Below are 25013 nucleotides of genomic sequence, written 5' to 3'. Positions count from 1 at the left end.
TGCAACGCTTCGAGGGTGCGGTGGTAACTACTGCAAGACGTCCAATGTCAACACGGTACGATGGGTCAATGGGTTGGGGTGGAAGTGGCAGGCAGGTGAGGGAGCAGAGGGCCAGGGCAGTAGGATGACGGAGTATAGGGAGAGGGAAAAGGGGCTTACAGGTAATTGGTTTTGTCTTAGCCCGGGCGTCGTAACGTGTGAAATTGACGCGTCGCACCGGCTGCTCTGCTCAACGGTTTCGATGGCGTTGCGAGAAGAGGCCAGGTAGGTCTTGATCCGCTTCGGGAGCTACTCAACCGTCGAGTGCAACCGCCGAATCGCCCACTTGACACGGGCGGCGCAGCTTGGGGGGTTGGGTTGATTCACGTGCTACACATTCACATCGACTCGGCGTTGAGGCTAACAATGTAGGGCGGGAGACGGGGAATTGCTGGAGGTGGCAGAGTGAAGGCGCTCCATGTGGTAGTGAGCTTAGGAGTGCTCCCCCGTTCGGGATGCCACTAAGCAGGGGTCGACGGAGGCGCTGCAGCGGGTGAGTGCGTCACAGCGAGATGATGATATTTCCCGAATACTTCTAAAGACATCTATTCATCGTCCCATATATCCCGCAGTGTATTACTCGCCTGTCTTGCCATCGCATCTCAACAGCTTCCTGCGCGCCCACGAACAACCCGTAAAGGACACGAAGCATCAAGCACCTCGCGCGCGGAGGGCTAACTCCGAGTCCCGACACCCCCGACGGCGGCCTCTAACGTTTTAGGCGGCTGAACACCAAGCCATTCACAAGCCACTCACACGCTATTCATCATCTGCCGCTGCGTCATTGGCATCTCGCTGATATTGCACCCTCGCACACAGCTGCATCTACACTCTGTGCCACGCCCTTACTTTATCTAGTACTTGTGCTCGTCTGCTTAGCGCAGCAGGAGTGATGCACGTGTGGCTGTCTTGAGGAGTGACATGTGAAAGGCTTGGTATCGCCTTGCAGTACTCGACTTCAGTCGGGAATAACAGAGAGGATTGATTGAGACCAACAAATATGACTCGATCGTTGACATTATTATAGCTCCACCGTGTATATCCAACATTATCCTACAAAGCCATGAAGCCTACATACTCATAACTCGTTATTCATCAGGCTCCAAGAATGCCAGCCCAGATACCTCAGGACTTGGCTCGACCAAACCGTATCCCCGACTTCAAAAACGAAAGAGGAGGGAGAATCCGTAGAGCACCTTGATATCCGTGCCTCAACCACGCCTCTTCGCAGCAGCCCCCTGCCCACCATTCTCACACTTCCTCTTCCTCCCCCCACCTCCCATCTCGCTATTCGCACTAGAACAGCGACTCATCGGCGGCGTCGCAGGCTTCATCGGGAACAGAATTCCGTTCGGCGAGACATTTCTTTGTTGTAACGGTGGCGACGGCATCCTCTGTGCTTGACCTCCCACCGCCGCCGCAGCTTGTTGCTGTTGCTGCATCCGTTGCTGAGCCAGCAACGCCGCCTGATTCCTCTGCGCCATCTGCATCTGCCTCGCGATATCGCCCAAACCCGGTCCCACGATATTCCTATCACCGATGATAGTCGCGCCGCAGTTGACCGTGATATTGATGTTGGAATAGCGCTTCACGCCTCTAACCTGCGTCGTAGACGTACACTCCCCCCGTGCTGTCGCTGTCGCCTGCGTCGTCGGACTCTCTGGTGTAATCGGCCTGCCAGCCGCATCACTCTCCTCCCCTATCTTCCCCGTCTCAATAGCCTCACCACTAAGTACAGTAGCAACAAGATTCGCTATCCTCACACTATCCATCTGAGCAATGGAGATGATGTTCCCGTGGCCCCGGATCTGTGTTGCGGCGTTGATTGTGATTTCGGGTGTGTCGTCTGGCGTTTCTTGAGCGTCGCAGTCTTCTTCTTGGGGGTCGTAGGGTGATGTCATGTTGGGGATGGGGAGGGTGGGGTCTACGACGGTGTGGTAGGCCGGGGGTGCTGGACTGTCTTCTTGGTATGATTGGTATGATTCGGAGTGTGCAGGTAGTCTGGTATTTGGTGTGGATGATGGGGTGGTGTGGAGTGTGGTGGCTTTTGCGGTGGATACTGCTGCGGTGTTGTTGCGAAATGGGTCCATGGCATATATCAATGGATGTTTCTTTTGGCCAAGGAATCGGTTCTCGTGCCTTGGAGAACAGCGTCTGTGGGTATCGTGATCGTGGGGTTGTGGCGTGATGTTGGTGTGACGGGTTAGGCGGCAGTCATGCGAGTTCGGTAACCGTACTGGCAAATGTTGATGGTTAAACGCTTTGCCGGTAGATGTTGCGCGACCACGAAGATGGATAGGAAGCTGCAATAAACTGGTATATTATCGTGATATGACGATGTAGTAATGCTGTTGATGCCGTTTGCTAGTTGGTATTGGTCTCCTCTCGTTGTTTGCAGAAGGACTCTGTCCCACGTCAGTAAAGCCGTGCATCGAAAGTCCACCCAAGAAAAGAATCACCACTCACAGTCAAACCTCAAATACCATGCTCCCCGAAGCATGCCACCACACAACCTATATATACCCACCCACCCGCTGCAGTGGACGCCCCAATCCTCCCGCGTCCGCCCGCACTTCCGCCTTATTCACACTTGCGCAGCCTGCACCCCCACACCTGAAACACCCAACACAATACCTAGGCACAATAGGAAGCAACGACTGCATACCGCGACAACACAAACACTTGCGCCACATAGCTACTTACTGCATAATAGCTAGCAGCAGTGCTAGTCTAGACCCATTACCGGCAATCAAGTTTGCGTACCGGGCCTTTGCGGGATGGATCCATTGTTGCTATTGTGCTTCAATAAACGGTGGTGCTAGGCTGTTTTCGGGTGGTGTTTGACTGTGGCAGCATCATCGCAGCCGAGGATTGGTTGACTGGTGCGCGGTATGACGAGCCGCGCATTTAGAGGATGGGAGGATTTTATTGTGACTAGGTACGTAGGTGGGATGAATGTCTGGGGTTAGCGAATGTGTGCGAGGGAACGTATGAGGTGTGTGGATCGTGATGATTGAATAGTCAAATACGGCTAAGCGCGCGTGTACAGCCTTGCCGTAGCTGGAATGACAATAAGGATGGGGATCGTGATCAACGATTCGGTACTTCAGCATACCTGTATAAACCACCTCATTGGTTGCCAGGTACCTACCTGTGTAACACAAGAATCCATCCGTCACGTTCCTTCTCTGCAACCTCCCTGGCCATCATCACGTTCCCACCTGCACCATCTGTGCAACGTCGTACGAAACCGGGTAAAATGTATGCTGGTCGTTTCTTCCTTGATCAAGTACCCAGGTAGCCATCTGCGCGTTGGTTGGGTGGTGCATGAGTCCTGCACTATTTCGCTTGCTATTGTGTTTCTATTGAACACGACGCCCATGGATACCTACCTAGGTACGTTCAGCACGTGAGGTGGTGAAGCTAGGGTGTGAGAAGCGTTGATGTACGTGTAATGAGACATGTGTGTTGGCTCATGCGTTGGATGTCTAGGAGTCATGATGATCGGGGATGCAGATGGGTGGATGACTAAGTACGTGGATGGTGGGTGACGCTTTGGGTGCACAATAGGAAGATGGAGTGGGACAATAGGATGGGATTGGAGTGGTGCCACATATGATCAAGTTTCTTCGCGGTTTCGTGATACGAATGTGAGGCCAAACTTCTTCCCCATACAAACGACAACCTTTGCATCTTGAACTAAAAACACCTGGGCAGAGTCTTGCAAACCTGATGTCCAAAGTCGTATTCGTACAAAAGCTTAACACCATAGCTCACGAACTCCTCCGAAAAAAAGCCACTTCGCTGCATTCCCCTCAATACGAAACCACGATGCTTTGACACGCCACCCACGCGCACTCCCACCGCCATGAGCGCCACGCAACGTGCCCAAATCCGGCGCTCTTCTGCGCTCACCCTCAATAGCAGTCTCCACATCGACAAGAAGAGTCATGATAGGCTGAATGCGATACGAAAAGGACGCGTGGCCAAGGCAACACACAATAAGGCGCCAAGAGACGGAAGGAAGGAACAATAGGAATGCATATGCACTGCCAGCTAGTAAGTATACACTATCTTGTCCTCTGTCGATCGTACGATTCCTTGTGTACAGTACAGGCAGGGGATATGGAGGGACTGGGAATGGAAAAAGCCGGGCTGTGCCGCATCTTCGATGGCTGAGCCAGAGCCAGTTTGTTGGAGTCAGTCCGCTGCCGTACCCGTACCCGTGTCTGCAAGGCAGACATGTGCCGGTGCGTGCAAACCCAGTCCATGGCACTGGTCCTTCGAAAATGGCAAAGTCCTCCAAATGGGCCTAGACGACGGAAGTTGAACCCAGCCAATTAGGCAACACTATGCTGCAATCCGTAAGGCGACAAGAAAGTTATGTTGTTTTACAAGCTCCTGCTGTCGTGATGAACACGATGTCGAGCCCAAGACGCCACGCTCCATGAAATGCGATAGAACATCAAACACCCACCGGCAGTGTCCAGGAACGGAAAAGAAATGCCGTTCGGATGGATAACTGCGATCCAGGCTGGACCCTAACACCGATGAAGTAAACCCCTTCACAGACAACTGCAAGTCTATCACCGCTGTGGTCGGTACTGTTGGACTTCATGTTGTGGCCGTTCGTGATAGAAGAGGTTTTCCGACCAAGGCGGCAATTTCTTGTCTCGTTCGTAGAGGTAGCCACAGTTGTTGCAGAGAGTGCGTGGGCCTTTTGGACCGTCGCGGACAGCCCAGACGGCAGTGCCCCAGACCCAGCAGTGTGCGCATCTCCATGTTTGTCGCTCCCTGTGGTTATTGTTGTTAGTTCCAATATCACAATGCACAATGCCAGTATTGTCACATACCCTTCTTGGAGCCCTCCACCCTGCCCGCCATAGCCGGATCCTCCTTCGGCGCTTGGCGTGCCTCTTCCAACTGGGCTCAAACTCCTGAATCGTCTCTTCTTTTTGCTGCGCTCGCCGCGGCCCATGTTCTCTTGTCCTTCGATGTTGTTGAAGAATTCGTTCGCGGGCTGGCCCGTCATGTTTGCGGTCGAGGAGAAGCGCGCTGTCTCTCTGCGTAGTCGTCGGATCTGCCTTTCACGGTCCCCCTCGCGCTTCTCGATTTCTTCAGGTGATAGGATTTCAACCTTCGGTTCCCATTCGTCGCAGAGATGCTCTTGGTCGTATCTCCAACCTGCACCAATAGTAGGCTCTACTGCATCGTTGTCGATCTCGCCGTCGCCCACTAATCCGCCATTCTCACAGGCTTCCTTCTTGAGTCGCAGGACTGCTTCGTAGATGCTATGTGTCATGGCGTTCACCCACTCTCCCGATAGCCCCAGATCCGCGCACGTCGTCTTGGCAAACATCTCCGCAAAACCTGGTGGATGTAATAGTGACCACTCGAACTTGTCGGTGTACAATCGGTTCATGAGGTTGATGTTGAGCGTGACGATGCAGCGGTAGGTATCGTCTGGATTGTGGAGCTCCTCCGACGGCATTGCGGTCGCAGTTGCGCTGATGCCATTTGGAATGCCCGCTGGCGTCTGTGCGCCGTTGGTATGCGATACGCCGTTGGTCATAGGGGTCGACGCGCCGTTCGTGGCTGGTACTTGTGGTGTTGAGGTGCCATCGCGGGACGATGCAGGCAGTGCGGTCTTGCCGTTTGTTCCTTGCACAGCGGGCGAGTTTGCAGAGTGGAATAGAGGGTGTAGCGCAACACCAGCATATTCCTCCAACTGCTGCCGAATCTGATTTGCGACTTGGGAGATTATGAGGGGCTTTCGGTCGTTTGGCAAATCTAGTTCATCGACGAACTGCTTTGCGAATTGATCGGGTGTCGTCAAAGCCTCGTGCAGGTTCCAAAGGAACGAATCCTTGAGTCTGTATGCGGGAGTGACGTCGGGTTGTTTGTACGCGGGCAGATTCTCGTTGATGCCGAACTCTCGCGCGTTGGAGGGCGTTGGGAGGGGCGCCTCAGGCCGGAAAGCCTGAATGTCCATGTCTATTCGAATCGGAATCAACGTGACAGGCAAGACTGACTGCGTCTGGACTTGCTTCTCCGTGCTGCACTATGTTAGCCTTCTATTGCGAGATGCGTCCCATGGCTTAATCCTGCCACCATGCCACATACAGTGTGCGCTTCGGCCTGCCCATCCAGTCTCGCCAGATTCCCTGTATATCGACTGGCGCGGTGAGCTCCTCGCCCAGCGCTGCTATTTGCGCCGTGTGGTCTGCGCTGTTCGGGTCGATCTTCTGTACGCTTCGCAGGCCTGTCGCACGTCGCGGCCGATCGCTGTCCTCGAAATCGTCATCATCGTAGGCATCCTCCGCATAGCTAAGAACGGCAGTTCCGCGTTTTGTCACGCGCGGCGCAGGGAGAGTATTCGAGGGCGGGACAATGGGCGATATCAGCGAGTTTCCGTGGCTTCGCAGTCGCGGCGCATAACTCGACATGAAGGCCTGGGGCGGCGCCGTCTTTCCCGTACTCGTAAACATGGCTGTTGACACGGTCGCTGGTCGTGTAGGAGATGTGAGGAAGCTCAGCAGAGCTCGCGAACACTAAACGCGTCGCGATGTCGATGGGGCCTCCGAATGCGGCGAATGGGTCACGGGGTCCGTCAGAAGGCTGGTCGATTCGCGATTACCCCTGCACTGCGACCGATAGGAAAGTCCGTTCGAATTGCGACTGCTTTTGCGCGTCCCTGGCTGGTGACGGATGCTTTCGCGGTTGCGGTCCAGCTAACGTTGCCAAGACGTGCTAGTCCGCAAGCGTCCCAGGGTTCTCAGGGCTGGGGGCTCTTTCCAATGTCTGCCCTTCACCTCACCTGCCCAGGTGCTCACTTCACGATGTATGACAATACCCTTGATGCACCAGAATACACCATCGATGCACCAATCACTGCGCATTATGAACGTTTTGTTGCGGCACAGCGCCCTGCAACCCATAAACACTCTCAATTCATCCACATTCATCAGATCACTATTCCCACGTGCCCAAAGTCTTTCACATGGGCAGTCACATGCACTCTGGACTCGCTTCCTGGGAGCGGAGTGTGGATAGCAAGAGTTGGAAATCTGAAACGCATTATGCCTTCCTTCCGCCTGGGTAACTAGTGGCGCTTAACGGTCTCCACCAGGATATTTCTTGCCGCTGTGCATCCCGGATATATCTTTACGGAACTAGGGATTATTATGACTGGACATCCAATCAAATACATTTCATGAAACAAGAAAGGTAGGAGGTACATGTCTTCAGTGGGCCTTTCGCGGGTTCTTGTACCTGTTCAGGCATCTGCAGTCTTCATCAAGAACTCACGGTCACAGCGCTGGCGCAACGATGGCGCGCGCTAACTCGCCGGGAGACGTTGAATACTCTCCTTCACCTCCCAGCATCAAGTATATAATCCCCAAGCTTTGTCTCATTGTGAAGCTATTGTACATTACGTATTACTAAGGCTATTGTATTATGACTCTACAACGCCGCCACGGTCCTTACCATCGCGCCTACTAAAGACTCTCGTTATTCTTCCTACACAACTCATCGCAAATACGAGCACGACATTCATACCAACTACGCAACTCTACGAGACCTTCGTTTTACTCTTCCAAGAACTACTTGCGACAAGTCTTTGACAAGACATATTCCAATTTCAGACATCCGAACCAACATTTCGACTTACACGGTACATCCCTCAGCTGGTCTAGGAAACAACATGTCTTTCAAGTCGACCATTCTCGCTGCGGCAGCCATGCTAGCCATGGCGCCGCTCTCTGCAAACGCACACATGATTCTCAAGAGTCCCGTGCCATACGGCAATCCTAACAATTCACCTCTCGACGCTTCCGGATCTGACTTCCCTTGCAAGGCCGTACCATACACTGTCAATACCATGAACGAATGGAAGGTCGGTTCATCCCAGACTCTTGCATTCACTGGTACGGCTGTCCATGGTGGAGGTTCATGCCAGATCAGCGTCACCACCGACAAGGAGCCTACAAAGGACTCCGTGTGGAAAGTCATCTACTCCATTGAGGGTGGCTGCCCTGTCTCTGCAGAAGCTAACCTGGATGAATTCGGTCCCAGTCTCGACAATACCTTCAAGTTCGATATCCCCCCAGAGCTTCCTAACGGCGTCATGACAACAGCTTGGACGTGGTTCAACAAGATCGGAAACCGCGAGATGTACATGAACTGTGCGCCGGTTACGGTTTCTGGCGGTGCGGACGACACAACCGCATTCGATGCTCTTCCCGACATGGCAGTCGCGAACATCCCAGTCCCGCAGTCTTGCGGTACGACAAAGGAAAGCAGTGATTTCACATTTCAGAACCCAGGAAAGTACGTGAAGTCTGTTGGCAAAGGCCCTTTCGTGGATCTCTGCACTGGCGCAACTTCGCAGCCCAGCACCGGTGGTGATGCTGGTGGTGGTGGTAGCGGCAATGCCGACGCTGGTGCTCCAGTCGCCAGTCCTCCAGCTGCTAGTCCTTCCCCGGACTCAGGAGCCTACCAACCCGTTGCCACGCCCCCATCTGCCGCGAGCCCAGCTCCAGTAAGCCCCCCTCCCGCTCCACCAGCTGCTCCATCTGGCACCAAGTCCGCCTGCTCACCCAAGCCCAAGCCTGCCGAGTCCACCCTCCGCACGCTCGTCACCGTCACAGCGCCAATGCCAACAAACACCGATGGCGTCTTTCCACCCAACCCAGCAGCCGGCACGGGCACGGCCCCCGCAGCAGCCCCGGCGCCCCTACCAACCGGCCAGTCCCCAGCATCGCCCATCGCGCCCCTAAAACCAACACCATCCGGCGCACCCGCCTCACCCGCACCCGCAAACCCAGGTTCAGACAAAGAAACCTGCTCCCCCGACGGCGCTGTCGTCTGTTCGTCCGACGGTACGAAGTTCGGTCTCTGCGACCACGGCAAGGTTATCATGATCCCCGTGGCTGAAGGCACAAAGTGTGAAAACGGAGCCATTGCTAAACGCGGTGATTACTCGCATCGTAATCAGCGCACTGCTATCTAGTTTGAGACACTGGGTAATTTGTGAAGATGGTTCGTTCGTTTTGTATATACTTGTGTCAGCCGGCTCTGCCTTTTAGTATGTTTTTTTCGGTTTCTTTTACGGGGGATGGTTGGAAGCTTTGGCTGAGATTTTTGCCTGACCTCGCTTGTTGGCTTCGCTGTCGTATAACAGAGGAGTGTTCTTTCGCTTTGAGTTTTGGCGATTGGAGAGGGGTTTTGTGTGTAGATTTGTATATCATGTAATAGTACTATTACTATAAACCCCAATCCTCGTTCTCCTGCCACTCCTATCATCAAGTACTAATCATCCTCCATATCCAGCGTCTAAGGTCCACCAACAGCATAAGGAGTGAACTTAGAACACCCACCCACATCAGCATCACTAGCAATCCTCCAATAAACCCCACAATCATAACTCGTCGTTCCCCTCGCAGCCACACACGACAACGGACACGTCCCATCAGCCGCATTGTAAGTAACCTGGCAAACAGTTTCCTGCAGCCCATTCGCCGTATTACCGAAGAAAACATAAGCGTTCACAGCCGCGGCATTGGGATCTGTTTTGCCGATGGAGCCGGCATCCGGCCCGTTGAGCACTTGCAGTTTGTTGTTGTCAACTGTGGTGAATTGGAGGACGGGGCTGAGGCCCTGCGCATTGCCTACGGTGTTGCCGCCGGCATAACCGATGGGGTTTCCGCTGTTGTCGCCGCCGATGGCGTAGACGGTGAAGGTGGGGATCGCGATGACTTGTTGGGTGCCTGTGATGATGGTTGTGCGCTCGGTTACTGTGGAGGTCTCAGTCGCGGTATTTGTGATGGTGTTTGTGACGGTCGCGGTGTCGGTGTTGGTTGCGGTTGCGAAGATGGTCAGGGGTACCTGTTGGAGGCGTCGGTTAGCAAGGATACGCTGGCTCGTATGGCTGGCAGAGACTTACTGTGACTGAAGTTGTGATGGTGGTGGGAAGGCTCAAAGTCGTCGTGGTAGTCGTGCTAGAGGTGGGCACCGCAAGACATTTGCATGCTGAAGAGAGAGCTTGGCCTTCGATGTAGTTATTGAAGCACGAAGGCTTCTTCGGGGGTACATAAGCGCCGCGCTTTTGTACAGCTCCTGGGGATGCGCATGCAGTGATTGAAGAGTATGCGACAGTATTGATGGTTTCGGTTGTCGTCGTTGTTTCGGTGATGGTGGCGGAAGCCGTTGTGGTGGCTGTGTCAGTCGCCGTAATTGTGTTGGTTGCATCGGTGGTCGTGATCGATCCCGAAGTGATGGTTGCAGTTGCCGTAATGGTCCTGTTTGTTGTGAGCGAAAGATCATGCCGGTGGAGATGGACGTAGTGTTAGCGTACGCAGTGAAGGAAGTCACCGTAGAAGTCTTTGTGACTACAGGGATCTTGAGGTAAGAAGAACAGAAGCTCGTGGCTTGGGGCTGTTGCTTTGCAACAGTGACCAGACCACCAACAATGTCGCAGAACAACTGCGCCACGATCTTGCCAGCAGGCTCAGGAGCTGGATTCCGAGGGACGGATAGAGCGCCAGTGGGAATGGCGAGGCCCATGGCAAGTCCAGCTACGTTGTTGAAGCGCATGATGAAAGTGTACAGGTGTTGGAGGCTCAGTCAATGGAGGAGATGCTGCCGAATGTGCTCTGGTGAAAACAACAAGACGCCGCCCGACAGCATCTTATATACATATTGTACGACATGACTGTTCTCTCCTCGCCCTCTCGCGTTGCTCTAGAACTCAGTCCCTTCGGCACCTTGAGGTCGGTGGAAGCGACGCTATCGGTATGTTGCAGTGCGAAAATGAGGAGCTGAACTCTAGCTGCACGATCTCGACAGCCACCTTTCTCCTCTTCTTCCTCGTCGAGTTAGAACTTCAAGCCACAAAGGTTTGTTCGTGGCCAGAAACAGGAAGACCTGAGTTGTAGGACGACGGTGAAGAATTGTTCAGCCAGCCTCAGATGAGTCCCTAGCTCTGAAGAGCACCCTGCTCTCGCTGGATCTGGAAGCATGTCTGCAGAGCCTCTAGGCGATGTCGGTTTCCAAGTCCCCGTGAGTAAGTAAGCCTGAGAATGCTCGAATTGGTAAGCCTGAAGGCATTGCTTGTGACCTAGACAAGCATAGCTTAATCCGATCCTGGGGCAGGACGCCTATCTAGAACGCTCCATCTGGCCATGATCAACAGAAAAGCCTGACAACCTTAGAATCTGACCTATGATGTTGCGACTGTATCTTGAACCTTTCGAGGCTGTTGGCACGAAATAGTACTAGCGGCATCGCTTCGCCTGGCGCGGTCTGAGTGTTTCCCTTCAATCTGGGGATAAAGCCACGCTAAGAAACGGACCGAAGCTTATTTTACCCTGTGGCAGCTCGCCCGCATTGTTTGTCTTGAGTCTTCCCCGGAATATTCCAGCGCCCACGTTGTGCTCTAGATCTCGGAGCTCCCGTCACGCCAGGATCGAAGGGAAGCACATGACTTGAGTTCTGCAGTTTGAAGGTCTCGAATTTGCTCTATCGTCAAGGGCGCCCCTGCCATGACCCTTGCCTGATCAACTGCCTGCCGCTCGGAAGCATGTGATCCGTGTTATGCTATCCGTCTTCAGCGTGGGAAGCGGAGTACACTCCTACGATGCCGAATACCTGGGTTGGATCGTCCTATCTTCGCACGCCTTGCGGTGATCATACGTAGATCTGGCGAAGTAATATCTGAAATGTAGACCAGAACCTTCGCACGCACCGCGTGGTGATCGAAGGGAGGTATGACGCGGATGATAGTCCAGAAGATCCGCAGTACACAAGCGAGTGTGACCTATCAACACTCAAGCGGACGGCCGCCCGGTCTCGGGCTCTGGTTGCGCAATAAACGCAAGTCCGTGCCTTTGGCTCACCATACAGCTTCGATCTCGAGATCGTCACCAAGTCGTACGTTGTCGGAGAAACAGCTGAGCAGTCTTGAGCGATCCCGTGAAAGCTCAGACGTGCGACTGCGATGCGATCGAAGCCGTGATGTTGGAAATGCTGCGAACCGACGTAGAATTTGCTCCGGAACCGAATGTTGCAAAATGTTTCCGATCCCGACGCGTTGGGATGTGACCAGCTTTTTGGTGAAATATATCGCTTACCGCAGCGACCGCATCCTATTCGGACGAAACCTCACGGGTCGCTTCTTCTGGCTTCCGCGCTCGAGCCTGGAAATCTTTATCGCGATTGACTTTGGTCGTGTGCGTTAGGGCTTGCACATTCAGTGTCGGTGATTTGCGGGCCGCTCTTGTAGTGGCCTCCCACCAACGTTGATATGATCGACGTTGGTTTCGTTGCCTTCATCTCAGACGAGGAAACGAGGGAAGAAGGCCTTGATCACCTCATCTCCAGCTTCCTCTGGCCTGCGGTCCCCCACTACTCCTCAGTAACATAAATCCCACACCCACCGCCATGGCACCAAGGAAAACCCACTGCGGAACAACGATATCCGTGTTCCTCTGCTGGTACCTCCGTGCTTTTTCGGCGTACATCTTCTTCCTCAGCGCACGTTCTTCTTCGTCCACTTCAACATCTTTCGTCTTTCTTTCCTTCAGATTCTCTCCAATCAGTCCATCCCCCTTCTTCCTCTGCATCTCCTTCAGATAATCCCGTATGACGGGATCGTTCTCTTCACTCAGGTCCACAAAATCCCTCTCTTTCATCTCCACTCCCTGATCAAGTGGACTCGCTACATTTAATCCACCTACAATACCCTCTTTCGCCGTCAACTTTTTCTTATCGACGAGCACATCGTCTGGTAGCCACTCTTTCAGGGTGTCTTCTGGTAGCGACCGGAACACAAGACACATCCACATCTCCAATACATTCATTACCAGTTCCGGGTGATCCATCCCCGGTACCGAATGACCATAACCACCTGAGGGAAGCACAGCTAGTACACCAAAAACGTTATAAATGCTCCACTCCAAGGCGTAATAATGCAGACTCGGATGATCTCTTCTGTACCTGAAATTTAAATGCTGCGCCACTCTCACCCGCAGATTATTACTCTGGCCCGCGTAAATCCTCAATCTTTTGTCGACGCCTAAGATGCCGTTGAGGTAGATGGCCCGGCCTTCATGACGCAAATCCCCGCCGAGGTGCTTCAGGGCGTCTAGAGAGAGGCGGGAGGAAAGAAGATGCCAGATCTGAGGACGTATAAGGGAGTAGATGGACTGAGTGAGGGTGGAGATGCTGTGATGCGAGATCCAAGGGGCATATTTGTGGTAAGGGTGCGGTTTGCCATCGTCGGAGGAAGAGACAGGGGGTTGAGAGAGTCTCGTGAGGAGATGTGTAAGAATTGCTCGCGCTTCGAGTTGCACTGGGCTGAACGTCGTCTGGATGGGACGATTAGATGGTGTTGGTGTTGTCGGTGTGCTTGACATTGCGGCAGCTGGAGACATTTGACGACGTGATGGTGTTGTAGGAAGAGGAGAGGAAGCCGGTTCCTGGTAAACTTCCGCTGTCGCCATGATTTATATATCTTCTCAAGGTTTGTAGAACGATACTCGTCGGTCGTGATTGGATGATATTTGTGAGGAGTTAGGCAGCTGTCCTGTAGAAGGCTAGCGTCAAGGCACCAACGTGCAGGTGCGACGAAGCTTGGAAGACACAAACTCAGTACGAGACAGCCGCAGCGGAAATAGTCCCTTACGGAAGTCGACAAATTATATCTGGATGCGCAATGTCGTTGTGAAGTGGAACAGCGTAGGTATGTAGGTCTAGATGTCAGCTCCACCTGGGCGATGAGGCTGGAGCTAGCGCCCTACGAACATGCCGTATCGGGCATCTTCTGAGAAAACCGTCGATAACGGCATCTCTTGAGCATAGCGCCTTAACCACTCGGCCATGACGAATCGCATGCAGGACGCTGTGTTCCTGTCGTATTCTTTCGCCAGCTCTCGAATAGACTCATGCGGCTTGTTTCGCACAAGGCTTCTGATCGATCTTGCAGTCTCTTTGGCACGTTCGTTTTGTAGGTGTAACATGCTGGGTGCTGGCATAGTCCATAGTCCTGAGTAGCTTCATCGCATTGTATTTTACGTACTGAGCGAGGCTGTTGGAAAAGACTTATTGAAGTTCACGTAGAGCATTGGCAAGGCGACGATTCTTATAATCAATTGAAGGCTACGCTCATGTTACACCTGTACATCACACTATGCCCCCGTGCCATGCTCTTACGTCAATATTGTTCGTAAGTGAACTGGTAACACCCGTATTCTGTACACCACGGCCCGTCGTCTTCATATGGTGGCCACTGGTCGGTCCTGAATTTGAGGCCGAGACGTACGGGGTATTGCAAGAAAGTCCCAGGCTCTGCTTTGTCTTTTATAGAGATGTTCTACTCCTCGATCGTCTTGACGCATTCCCATCCGCCGCTGAGCCTCTCCTTCCATAGACTGACCCTGTTGTCGCCGGTGCTGACTGCGAGCGCATTGCCGCTGAGACTCCAGCTCACGCGCCACGCTGCAGCGTCGACGTCAAGCTGGGTGCGCTTCCACTCGCGTAGATCTGATGATGTCCAGATAATGACAGTCTTGTCCTGGGATGCGGAGGCGATGTACGATTTGGAGAGAACGGTAGGGGACCACGCGACGTCGCGTACCCAATCTGCATGACCGCCACTAGTGTATAAAGTTAGCCAAAATTCCATATCGTCGATCCGCGACCATGACTTACAGCGGAGTCGCATTCCAGCTGCCGCTCTCGGGGCTGAACTCCCAGATCTTGACCTGGCAGTCGGTTCCGCCGGTGACTAGCCTCTTCGCAGCGCCTGCCTGGTTTCCGCTTGCGCTGATGACCTGTCCCGGCGCATAGGCAGGTGCCCAAGAAACACTGTTTACGCCGTTGCCGTGAGCAGGGAAGGTCTGATGTGTCCAGTTGTTGTCCTTGAATTCGAGCACCGAGACGTTGCCGTCAGATGACGCGCAGGCAAGGAGGCAGCCTGCCTCGTGAGGAGCCCATGCGACCATGTTGACCGACTGTGTGTGTAGGGCGACCTCGTATATCTTCTGCCAGCTGCCGGACTGCTCGCGCCAGATGAGGACCTTGCCGTCATAAGAGGAGGAGGCGAGGATGTTTCCGTATTTGGGGTGTGCCCATGCTACGCTCCAGACAGCGCCCTCGTGTCTATGAATATCAGCGTCGGGTTCCGCAGGACCATGACTTCTTTGGGAACGACATACCCTCTCAGGGTCTCAACCAGTGTGTGCTTCTCGCCCTCAACCTCGAATATCTTGATGGTCTTGTCCGAAGAACATGTCGCGAGCCGCCTGCCGTAGTAATCCAGTACGGCGTCATGCTGTACCTCGTTAGAATCGGTCGGGGGTGGGTCGATGTCGCCCATTGCGCTGGCTGGTGGTGTGGAAAGTACGAATGTGGGGTGATGATAGAGGCGGATGTGTGTAGAGAACGTACAATCATGTCATCGTGGCCCGAGTTCGCTATAACGTTGGCCTACAGCGGCAGTCGCAAGTTAGCGGACATGATCAGGTTGGGCGCGTTGGTGGGGAGGTGCTTGCCATTTTTGTTGTAGATCAGCTGCGATAGATGGTGGTGAATGAAATGGAGGTCGAGGCGGTATTTGAAGGCGGCGGGATAATTGTGTAGGCAGAAGTATGAGCAGGCGCGTCCAGACGTGTCCACAGCTACACAGTGCCCCAAAGTTGGTTGATGCTGCTGTGGCCTCAATGCAGGGGTCTTGATGAGATAAGATTAGATCGGATCCCAATGACGCGCTAGCACACGCAACACCTGTGGACCACCTACTACCTGAGCATCACATGCAACCACTATTTCCACCACTTCCACTCATCACTCATCATGGCCTATTCTTCCCCGCGCCACTCCCAAAACTTCTACCAGTACGATGCATCAACCCCTCCGCCACCCCCACCAAAGCCAGGACGGTCAAGTGGGAATGCAACTCCATCACAAGGACCTCCATTACCCCCACCCCCGCCAGGTCAATCATCGTATTCGGGAGATCAACAACAGAGTTCGTATTCACAACAGCAGTACTCGCAGACAGGTCCCGAGCAAACGACAGTCCAACCGCCGGACGATGGCTGGCTGCCTGATGTGCTCAAGGACAAACCGTATGCCAACTCTGCGTCGTAGATAATCGCACTACTAAGGTACGAGTAGGACCAAAGACTTGCATCATGTGCTTCAGACGCCAGAATTGCAAAATGCTATAATTCACAATCCTGAGACAACACATCCATCATTACCTGCATCGATTGCACCCTTGCAGGCGCTGCTCGCACAGAATGTAGGGTTGGCAGAGTCACTCAAACAGCTGGAAGCACATGTCCAGCACCAACGAGATAGCACACAGTCACGTTTATTATCACTTAAGGCTTTGGAGCGTCAGTGGAAGGCAAAGCAGGCTGAACAAGATGAGGCACTACGAGAGTTCAGTCCGCCAGCACTCTATCAGAGGCTGAGTGCTTCAGTAGGCGAGCAAGAGGCCTTATGTCGGGGACTGGAAGAAAGCTTCCTCGAAGGCGAAGGTTTCGGTGGTGGGGATGCCGTGGCTAGCGACCGCGAAGTGACAGACTTTGTGAGGCGCTTGAGGGAGGGCCGAAAGATCGCCTACCTTCGAGGAGAGCGCAAGGAGCGATGGGATGAAGGCCGTGTTGGCGGCTGGCGATGAGCGCTCCACCTTGAAGTAATTATAAATACTAATATCAGACCACGCACGCAACGTCGCAGTATGTGTGGAGATGTCAAATTGCCATGGCATGATAGTCATGCGGCGTCGGCAGTCGGGAGCATGCCTGAGAGTCAAGGCATCAGCACATGCGATTCAGGCGGCGAGATATGCAGCCGGCTGTGAATCTAAGATTGCATCTCAGGGGCCTCGTCACCTCCATAAGAAGGATCCTCGCCGTTAGCATAGGCCGAGAGGCTGGACTGGTCGTCATGAGTCGTCGTCGTGAGCACTGTCGTCGTTCGCGGCAGGCGAATATCAGCCACATCCCAGTACAGCTGCCCCTTAGCGTGCTGGCTTCCTCATTTGGATACATCCGTGGTTGTCGGAAAATTGCGCGATGCCAAAATAAAGGTCGCATGCAATCCACTGCAAGCCACCCGTTGCGGGTGTCACATGGCAGGGTTGCAGTCGCTATGCACATGGTGACGGCTGGGATCGAATCTTGGTGGTTCAGCGCCTCATGGAGTGTTTCACGTCGCAGGCAAAGGCGCCTCCGCACGTCACCTGGGCAGCGAGCGTCAACGTCAACTCGACCGGAGCGCGCGACTCTGAGATGTCAACACCCACTTTGCAATTGAGCGTATCCCCGAATCACACTCCGCAACCCACTCCCCACGACGACAGACGAGGCGCCCTCTTGAGCCTCCCCTTAGTCTGCGGCGCCCATTGGCTGGGTAAAAAGTGTACCTGCAGCCATCCTAACCCTAAAAAGCCCCCTGGCGCGGCTCGCTCCACCTCGAGCAGCGCGAACCGCCCATCACGGTCAGGTAGAGCGCCCGAATCGACCAATTCGAGCGCTGCGATCGGCTCAGAGGCCCCTGGGCGCCCCCTTCGCCGGCAGCTGTACCTGGCGAGCTAGGCGGGTCCCCTTTACGAAGAAGCGACTTTTGGCAGACTCTCCACCTCCCTCTGCGCCCATCATTTGTGCACGCCATGTCTATCGCGGGGGGATAATACGAGAATATGCAAGCCGTCCAAGCGTCCCCCGAGGGCGCACATGCTCCCAACGCCTTTGCCTCGCCGCCTCGCCAAAAGGGCTCGTCCTTGGCCTCGATTGCCATCTCGTCCTTTGCTGCTTTTCGGTCCCAGTCCTCGCAACCTGTGCCTGTCGCTGTCCTCCAGTCCCCGGTCCGCAGAAAGCCCCTTCCCGCGAATTCCCCCGTAGTTGGTCGCTTTGCTGTCGATCAACAATCTAACCTCCCATCTGCTGCTGCACCTGATAAGAGCGTTGATCTCGCTGCTCAAAGAGGACGCGCCCCCGACACCACGTTGTCGCCGCCAGTCACTGACGAAGACCTCTTCCTGCCCCGGAACCTCGACGAGTAAGTGCCGACACGCGCTTTCCTTTTTCACCGCGCCTTCCTTTCATCGACACTTCGCTAACAACACCACCAGCAACCCACATGGAAGGACCCCTCTGACGGCAACCGCACCCCGCCAATTCTCCGAACGTGATCGTGGGAGCTCGCTCTTCGTCGCAACGCGAGAACCCCCGACCGCCCCAACCGCACCGTCTGCCGCGCGGCATGATCGATCGGCCAGCGGCATCCAACTCCAACGACAGAGCAAGACCGAGGCGCTGAAGGCCTTTGGCATCCGGGGAGCACACGCCCGATCCCCTACCATGCCGAACATGCCCGTGTACAACAACGCATCGCAACCGCCGCCAGACCTAAAACTCGACTTGAACGGTGTCACGGAAGATTTCATGGACGACTACAACTACGGTCCCGAGGACCCTTCACTTACACGCCAAAACACAAAGCCCAAATCACCCAGCGGAGGAGGATTCACCTCTTTCTTTGGCTGGAACTCGCGTCCCCAAAACGAGCCCGCGTCGCCAGCCACCGCCTTCTCAGAACACTCATCACCCGACTCTCCACGCTACAGACAACCCGGCATGGGCTCAAAGTCAAAACCCAACGGCCTAGACATTCCGGCCGCCAATTCGCTCGGCTCGTACTTTACTGTCCCCGGAACTCCACTTCTATCGTCATCGCCCCAGATGAACGCTCACGTAGAAGAGCTGGAGCGCGAGTTGCGCGAGGTCAGCTCCGAGCTTGCTGCCTCGATACAAAGAGAGATGGAGCTAGAAGACGAGGTCGAGCGGTGGAAGGCAGAGAGTTCCACTGCCATGTCTGACAATCGTAGGACTAGCGACTACTACTCGGATTCTGGCACAAGCTCCATCCGCTTCCCAATCAGCGATCCCGAGAGCAAGCTCGAAGAGGTCGAGATGCAACGAAGGAAGGCAGAACAGGCGCGTGCAACAATAAAAATGCAAATGGCAGAACGCCTGCAAGATGAGCTGCGACGCCGAAGAGATCTAGAGGAGCAAGTGCAACAACTCGAAGACCAGGTTGGCGACAAGTCAAGGGCAGGCTCAGTCGTTGAGACACCCAAGGTCAAAGAGCTCTCCATGTCGCTCGAGGACGCGAAGAGGCGCTTGGCTGAAGAAAGACAGGTCAAGGAGAACTTTGAAGACCTCCTCACAGCACTCCGTGACGAACTGGAGAAGCATCGCAACGAGGCCGACAACCTGCGCGACGAAGTGGTACCGCAACTCCGGGCGCGGCTTGAAGTGCTCGAAGGCGACGCTGCCGACACAGAGAAGCTGGTATACGAAACTACCCGTATGCAACAGGAGATTCAACAACTTAAATCCGAGAACGAGTCGCTTGTGAAGCAAAGGATGATGCAACAACAAGCACCACAACAGTCTCGGGTCCAGTCTATCCAAGAGGAAGGAGACCTTGGACCCCTACCCAACCTACGAGTTGGTTTGACCCGCTCGAACTCGCTAGCCCGTAGCTCCGCTGGCCTCAACTCGAAACGAGGCTCATTATCACGTTCCAACTCCGTCAAAGACAGATCGGGCGATGTATCACCGGTCGGTGCACCGACAGTCAGCAACCCTATGAAGGAGCTAGAAGAGCAACGAGATGCACTCCACAAGGCATTAAAACATATCTTGCAACGGCAAGAGCTGCAGCAGAAGGAGTTCGCGCGCCGCATCAAAGAGGTAGAGGCTGAGAGGGACGCTGCTCTGAACCTCACTCCTCGCCGGACTGCGTTCCACAAAGAGGTCACAGTCCTCAGACAGGAAGTCAACTCTCTACGCCGCCGAGCCGACGAAGCACTTGAACAGAAGTGGCAATGCGAGAAGGGTCTTGGTGGACTGCGAATGGACCTGGATCGTGCACAGCAAGAAACTGGCTCCCTTCGCGAGCTGCTCCGAGAACACGACATCTCGATACCCGAGATCCGGATAGAAAACGAACCTTTGGCGTTGGACAAGGCCTACAACGAGCTACGAACTACTCATGCCCTCTCGCTTGCTCGCGTCAAGCAACTTGAGTCGAGCGACGGAGATGCACTCGGCGCTGCTGGTGCCGAAGCTGAACGAACTTTGGACCTCTTGAAACAGAGCATTTCCGATGCAGAGGCAGAGCGCGATTATGCGCAGAACGAAGCCGAGCAGTACCGCAAACAGGCTCGTGCCCTTCAACAGTCCGAGATCGAACACTTGGGCAGAGAACAGGAGCTTAGCAAGGAGCTGTTCGCTGCAGCCACCCGCATGGACGAGCTCTCTGCTAAGATCCAGCAGCAACTCACTGCCAACAGCGCTCTGCGCAAACGTCTCACTGACGCGATCATGCGCGGAGAACAGGACCAACGCAGGTCAACAGAGCAAATCATCCAGCTGGAGAAGAGGCTCAAGGCAGCAGAAGACAAGGTCATGCTCGCCCAACAGTCTTCAGAAGACGCTGTCGCGCGTCACGAAGACGAGGTCCAGGCTATCAAGGAGAGCCACACCAACCACCTGCGCCGTGTCAAGTCCGGACTCCTCAGTCCTTCGGCGTTCTCTCCCAGGCTTCCATCGTCCCCTGTCTTCTCGCAACGGTCTCCTCGTCTCGACGTGACTTCAAGCGGACCCGCCATGAGCTTAGCTGAAGCCACCAAGACCGAATCGCTTGAGAAGCGCGTAGAGGAGCTCGAGAGGGCTCTTCGCGATGCCGATCACGAGATGGAGGAAGTCGTTGGCCGCATGAACACTGCTCAGATGGAGGTTGCTGACCTGCAATTCGAGAGGTATGTCAATCCAATACGTTGCATATCAACTGTGTACTAACAAATTTCTAGGGATGAGGCTATGAGGCAGACACGCAAACTGCAAGCCGAGATCGTCGCCGAGCGCGAAAAGGTCAAGGCTCTAATGGCCACGACCGCATAATGATCGTACCGACACCCGCTGGACCCAACAGCTATACATAATACCTTCTTTTCGACAAAATCCTCGATACCACCGTATCGTCTTTGGGACAACCTTTTTACATCTTCGGCGTTTTACCCAGCTCCCGCATTTACATGGGCCTCACGATCCTACGCATACTACACTTTACTTTCACCCTTCAATATTGTCTTAGTATACTTTTCCGGTCCCCCAACCGACCGGAACACACTTTTGTTTGACAGACGAGCTTTTTTTGTCGTCAATGTTTTATACCCGTCGATGGTTAACAGCGTTTTCTCAGCGCTACACAAACCTTTGCATGGCGGACTTTGTTGAGATCTCGGGCTCGTTCTTTTGGATTGCTACTATGCAACCCTCGCTTAGCGAATTGCGATGGGGATTGTATTGTATATGGTATAATGGATGATGGTTGGACGTGTTACATCACTTGCGAACTATTGAATGACAACGTGCTTGTACCGAAGAATTTGTTACCCGATGTTGCACTGTTACGTTGATGTCGCTTAACCACGCTGCTTCCTCGTGTGGCTGCTTTTGTTTTGTGTAACGTGCTCCTCTTTGGGCTGGAGGCTCGCTATCGATAGGCCCGTTATTTCGAGTCCCGGGGTACAGTAACGGCTTGACAGGATGTCGGATCCGTACCTTCCTGATCCGTTTCGGACAGGCGGCACAAGCAAGGTGAATGGTCAATATGGGCGAGCACATGCTTCAAGCCTTCAACCCGGCCGGGTGTGTCTGAGACGCGGAAGTTGTTGGCATAAGGGTGGGTGGAGAGGAGCGGAGGCGGAGGGGCGTTGGACAACGTCTCGTCGTGTTGACTAAACTGCAAGAACATCGTTGACCCAGGTATGTATTGGGATGCATTCCTAACTTGCGCTCCTCCGAGTCCGGCTGAAACGTGAGTTGGGCTGCTGGCACAGAGGGTGGGTGGGGGAGGTGGTCGGGCGGTGGAGGGAGCCTCATCTTCACTGTGAACTACGGTAGTATCTACCTAGATATGTAGGAGTATCGAGATGCGCTCCTAACTTGCGCTCCTCCGAATCGTCTGAAACATGAGTTGGGTTGCTGGCACAGTTCCCCGCCCGGTGGTCCCAGCTCGCCCTAAAGTTGTTATCCCTGACCGAGCTACTGCGGCACTCCCCAGCACCTCCCTCTCCTTGCCAGCGCCGCACTGAAGAATCCTCTGCAGTCGCCGTGGACCGCTAAGACGCCCGTGAGAGAGCGGCATTGTCACTGTTCCTAATCCAGCCGTCTCCACCGCCCAGACTCAGACTTGGTGTTCCTCCGCTGCTTGACACCCAACATCCACCACGACTACACCGACTTCCCCTCCGAAGCGATTGCGGCCGCCACGATGAACAACAACCAGCAAGGCAACCGCCTGCAACTCAACTTTGGCTTCGGCGGCGGTGACCGAAACAACCAGCAGTACCAGCAGGAAGTCGGCAGAGCATTCCCGACGACACCCTCGACGTTCCCGCAACCTGTATACCCCAACCAGGCCGGCCAGCAGGAAGTCTGGGGCGCCCAGCAGCAGCAACAGGGCAATGGCTACAACGGGGGCGGAGGCTACTTTATGAATCCCTACCAGCAGGCACAATACCAAGGGCAGCAGGGCAACCTCCAGGCGCCAGGCAGCCAGCGCTTCGACCAGAGCGCCAATGGCCTCGCCCAACAACTGTCGCACCAACACCTTGGGGGCAGCGGTCGCTCTGGAAGCCCCTACGGCCGACAAGCCTCGCCGAACCCTGGACGCCCTCGCACCGCAGACAACAGAGGAGGCTACGGCTACGGAAGCCAGGGTGGCAGCTCGGGGCCCCGACAGCCCTCACTGTACGATGAAGAGGCGCCGCAACGAAACCCCACCAAGTACACGGAGAATGTAGACAAACAGGCTATGGTGTCCAAGAGTCTCATCAATACATTCTTCAAGGACAGCGTCCAGCGAGCTCGCGACCGGAATCAAAGGTGGGATCTCCAGACTATTCGCCGAGCATTACTGACCTCGTTGCAGAGCTCTCGAACTCGATGCCCTTATGAAGGAGACATCCATCTCCGACAGCCGAAAACGGTCCAAGGAGGACAGCATGCGCCGTGCCGAAGTTGAATACCTACGTTTCTTACGGACAAAGGAGAAGCCCGAAAACTTCTCGACACTGAAGATTATCGGTAAGGGTGCGTTCGGAGAGGTCAAGCTGGTGCAACGGCGCAACGACGGCAAGATCTACGCGCTCAAGTCACTTGTGAAGCAGGAGATGGTACGCAGTCCTCATTCGATACCCACCTGCAGCATTCAGCTCACACGCCACAGTTCAAGAAAGACCAGTTGGCCCACGTACGGTCAGAACGTGACATTCTCGCCGAATCCGACAGTCCATGGGTCGTCAAGCTGCACACAACCTTCCAGGACAACACTTTCCTCTACATGCTAATGGAGTTCCTGCCAGGTGGTGACTTGATGACGATGCTGATCAAGTACGAAATCTTCACTGAAGACATTACACGTTTCTACATGGCCGAGATCACGCTCGCGATAGAGGCCGTCCACAAGCTTGGTTTCATACACCGGTATGTATTCAGTAGTCGCGCCGAGACAAGGCTCTAATTCTCCCAGTGACATCAAGCCCGACAACATCCTTCTCGACCGAGGCGGCCACATCAAGTTGACAGATTTCGGTCTGTCGACAGGCTTCCACAAGGAGCACGATGCCAACTACTACAAGAAGCTGCTCGCCGGCGGCGCACACAAGTCGAACCGCGACAACCGACAATCAATGAACCTGGACCAGATTCAACTGACTGTCAGCAACCGTACCCAAATCAACACATGGCGTAAATCTCGTCGACAGCTCGCCTACTCGACCGTCGGTACACCCGACTACATCGCGCCGGAGATCTTCAGCGGTCAAGGTTACGACTACAGCTGTGATTGGTGGTCGGTAGGCACAATCATGTTCGAGTGTCTGATCGGCTGGCCGCCGTTCTGCGCTGAGGAGCCACACGACACGTACCGCAAGATTGTCGACTGGCCGCGTAACCTGCACTTCCCTCCCGACCAGCAACTCGGCGCCGAAGCTGAAGACTTTGTCCGACGGTAAGCGCCTCTACGCCGCACATTGCTCCCGACCATCCCAGTAACTAACATACATGTCCAGGCTCATCTGTGACGCCGAACACCGCCTCGGTCGCATCGGCGGCGCCAACGAAATCAAACAGCACCCCTTCTTCCGCGGCGTCTCCTGGGACGGTCTCCGCCGTATCCGCGCGCCCTTCGAACCCAAACTGCAGTCCAACATTGATACTCAATACTTCCCCATCGACGAGATTGACCAAAATGATACCTCGGCTGCTCACAGAGCGCAGGCCGCACAGGCAAACGAAGACGAGTACGCAACCAGTCTGCCCTTCATTGGGTACACGTATAAGCGCTTTGACGCGTTCCGTGGGTCGTAGATTGGTATTTTGCTGGAAGGGTTGATGAAGGAAGAGGGATGGGGGTGTTTAGGGAGGGAGGGTCGGAATTTCTGGGGTCGAGAACTTTCGCTTTCCGTCTGTCTGTCTCGAAGTCGTTCCCTTGTTTGATAGCATGAAGCCTGGAATGGGAAGGGAAGAAGGAAAGTGTCCTGGCTGGCACCACTGTCACATCATATCATAACCATATACTACATAAATCTTTGCGCACAGCGCGTGAATGGAGCAATGGGTTGTCATGCTCTTTTGATTCTCTGCCTTGTTGAGATTTGGAGGTCACAATGGAAGAAGGGGATGAATGGTGTGTGCGGAGTCATGGTGGCTGGTATGCATTTCAGGGTTCAAGTCTGGGAATTGCTGCTATTATCTCCATACTGCATGCAACTTGCGGCCAAATATCCAAATTGAAAACTCCTGTACTAATGCCTTCTGAGATGTGAAGTTGACATGTCTCCTCTCGCTCGTATTCCTCCTTGTGCAGATGTCGCTGTCATGTGTGAA

General features: G+C 54.4%; 9 protein-coding genes across 9 annotated transcripts; 4 read left to right on the top strand and 5 right to left on the bottom strand.

Moving 5' to 3' along the window:
• Nucleotides 1-1335: 1335 nt before the first annotated feature.
• On the bottom strand, nt 1336-1940 carry J4E79_010632 (uncharacterized protein; the record flags this gene model as incomplete). The annotated part of the gene is made up of 2 exons (XM_049359467.1): nt 1336-1523; nt 1658-1940. 2 exons carry the CDS (start codon nt 1938-1940, stop codon nt 1336-1338), a joined length of 471 nt encoding a protein of 156 aa, XP_049205998.1.
• Nucleotides 1941-4625: 2685 nt separating this feature from the next.
• Nucleotides 4626-6527, bottom strand: J4E79_010631 (uncharacterized protein; the record flags this gene model as incomplete). Its single annotated transcript, XM_049359466.1, has 3 exons — nt 4626-4833; nt 4893-6095; nt 6163-6527. The coding sequence occupies 3 exons, from the start codon at nt 6525-6527 to the stop codon at nt 4626-4628; spliced, it is 1776 nt and encodes a 591-aa protein (XP_049205997.1).
• Nucleotides 6528-7744: 1217 nt separating this feature from the next.
• J4E79_010630 (uncharacterized protein) lies at nt 7745-9052 on the top strand (the record flags this gene model as incomplete). The annotated part of the gene is made up of 1 exon (XM_049359465.1): nt 7745-9052. One exon carries the CDS (start codon nt 7745-7747, stop codon nt 9050-9052), a length of 1308 nt encoding a protein of 435 aa, XP_049205996.1.
• Nucleotides 9053-9511: 459 nt separating this feature from the next.
• Nucleotides 9512-10635, bottom strand: J4E79_010629 (uncharacterized protein; the record flags this gene model as incomplete). The annotated part of the gene is made up of 4 exons (XM_049359464.1): nt 9512-9531; nt 9570-9927; nt 9986-10340; nt 10397-10635. 4 exons carry the CDS (start codon nt 10633-10635, stop codon nt 9512-9514), a joined length of 972 nt encoding a protein of 323 aa, XP_049205995.1.
• A 1770-nt stretch (nt 10636-12405) lies between these two features.
• On the bottom strand, nt 12406-12884 carry J4E79_010628 (uncharacterized protein; the record flags this gene model as incomplete). The annotated part of the gene is made up of 2 exons (XM_049359463.1): nt 12406-12444; nt 12477-12884. The coding sequence occupies 2 exons, from the start codon at nt 12882-12884 to the stop codon at nt 12406-12408; spliced, it is 447 nt and encodes a 148-aa protein (XP_049205994.1).
• A 1526-nt stretch (nt 12885-14410) lies between these two features.
• SEC13 (GTPase-activating protein S13) lies at nt 14411-15415 on the bottom strand (the record flags this gene model as incomplete). The annotated part of the gene is made up of 3 exons (XM_049359462.1): nt 14411-14693; nt 14749-15198; nt 15255-15415. The coding sequence occupies 3 exons, from the start codon at nt 15413-15415 to the stop codon at nt 14411-14413; spliced, it is 894 nt and encodes a 297-aa protein (XP_049205993.1).
• Nucleotides 15416-15891: 476 nt separating this feature from the next.
• On the top strand, nt 15892-16726 carry J4E79_010626 (uncharacterized protein; the record flags this gene model as incomplete). Its single annotated transcript, XM_049359461.1, has 2 exons — nt 15892-16166; nt 16216-16726. 2 exons carry the CDS (start codon nt 15892-15894, stop codon nt 16724-16726), a joined length of 786 nt encoding a protein of 261 aa, XP_049205992.1.
• Nucleotides 16727-17749: 1023 nt separating this feature from the next.
• Nucleotides 17750-21020, top strand: J4E79_010625 (uncharacterized protein; the record flags this gene model as incomplete). Its single annotated transcript, XM_049359460.1, has 3 exons — nt 17750-18108; nt 18182-20878; nt 20930-21020. The coding sequence occupies 3 exons, from the start codon at nt 17750-17752 to the stop codon at nt 21018-21020; spliced, it is 3147 nt and encodes a 1048-aa protein (XP_049205991.1).
• A 1375-nt stretch (nt 21021-22395) lies between these two features.
• Nucleotides 22396-24494, top strand: COT1 (Cobalt uptake protein cot1; the record flags this gene model as incomplete). The annotated part of the gene is made up of 5 exons (XM_049359459.1): nt 22396-23009; nt 23056-23299; nt 23353-23609; nt 23656-24135; nt 24197-24494. 5 exons carry the CDS (start codon nt 22396-22398, stop codon nt 24492-24494), a joined length of 1893 nt encoding a protein of 630 aa, XP_049205990.1.
• Between the last annotated feature and the right edge of the window lie 519 nt (nt 24495-25013).

This window comes from Alternaria viburni, assembly GCF_023758015.1.
Source record: "Alternaria viburni strain BMP 2772 chromosome Unknown scaffold_32, whole genome shotgun sequence".
In the NCBI taxonomy this organism is placed as follows: Eukaryota; Fungi; Ascomycota; class Dothideomycetes; order Pleosporales; family Pleosporaceae; genus Alternaria; species Alternaria viburni.
The sequence above is the reverse complement of the archived record's forward strand: the minus strand, read 5'-3'. Positions and strand labels throughout refer to the sequence as shown.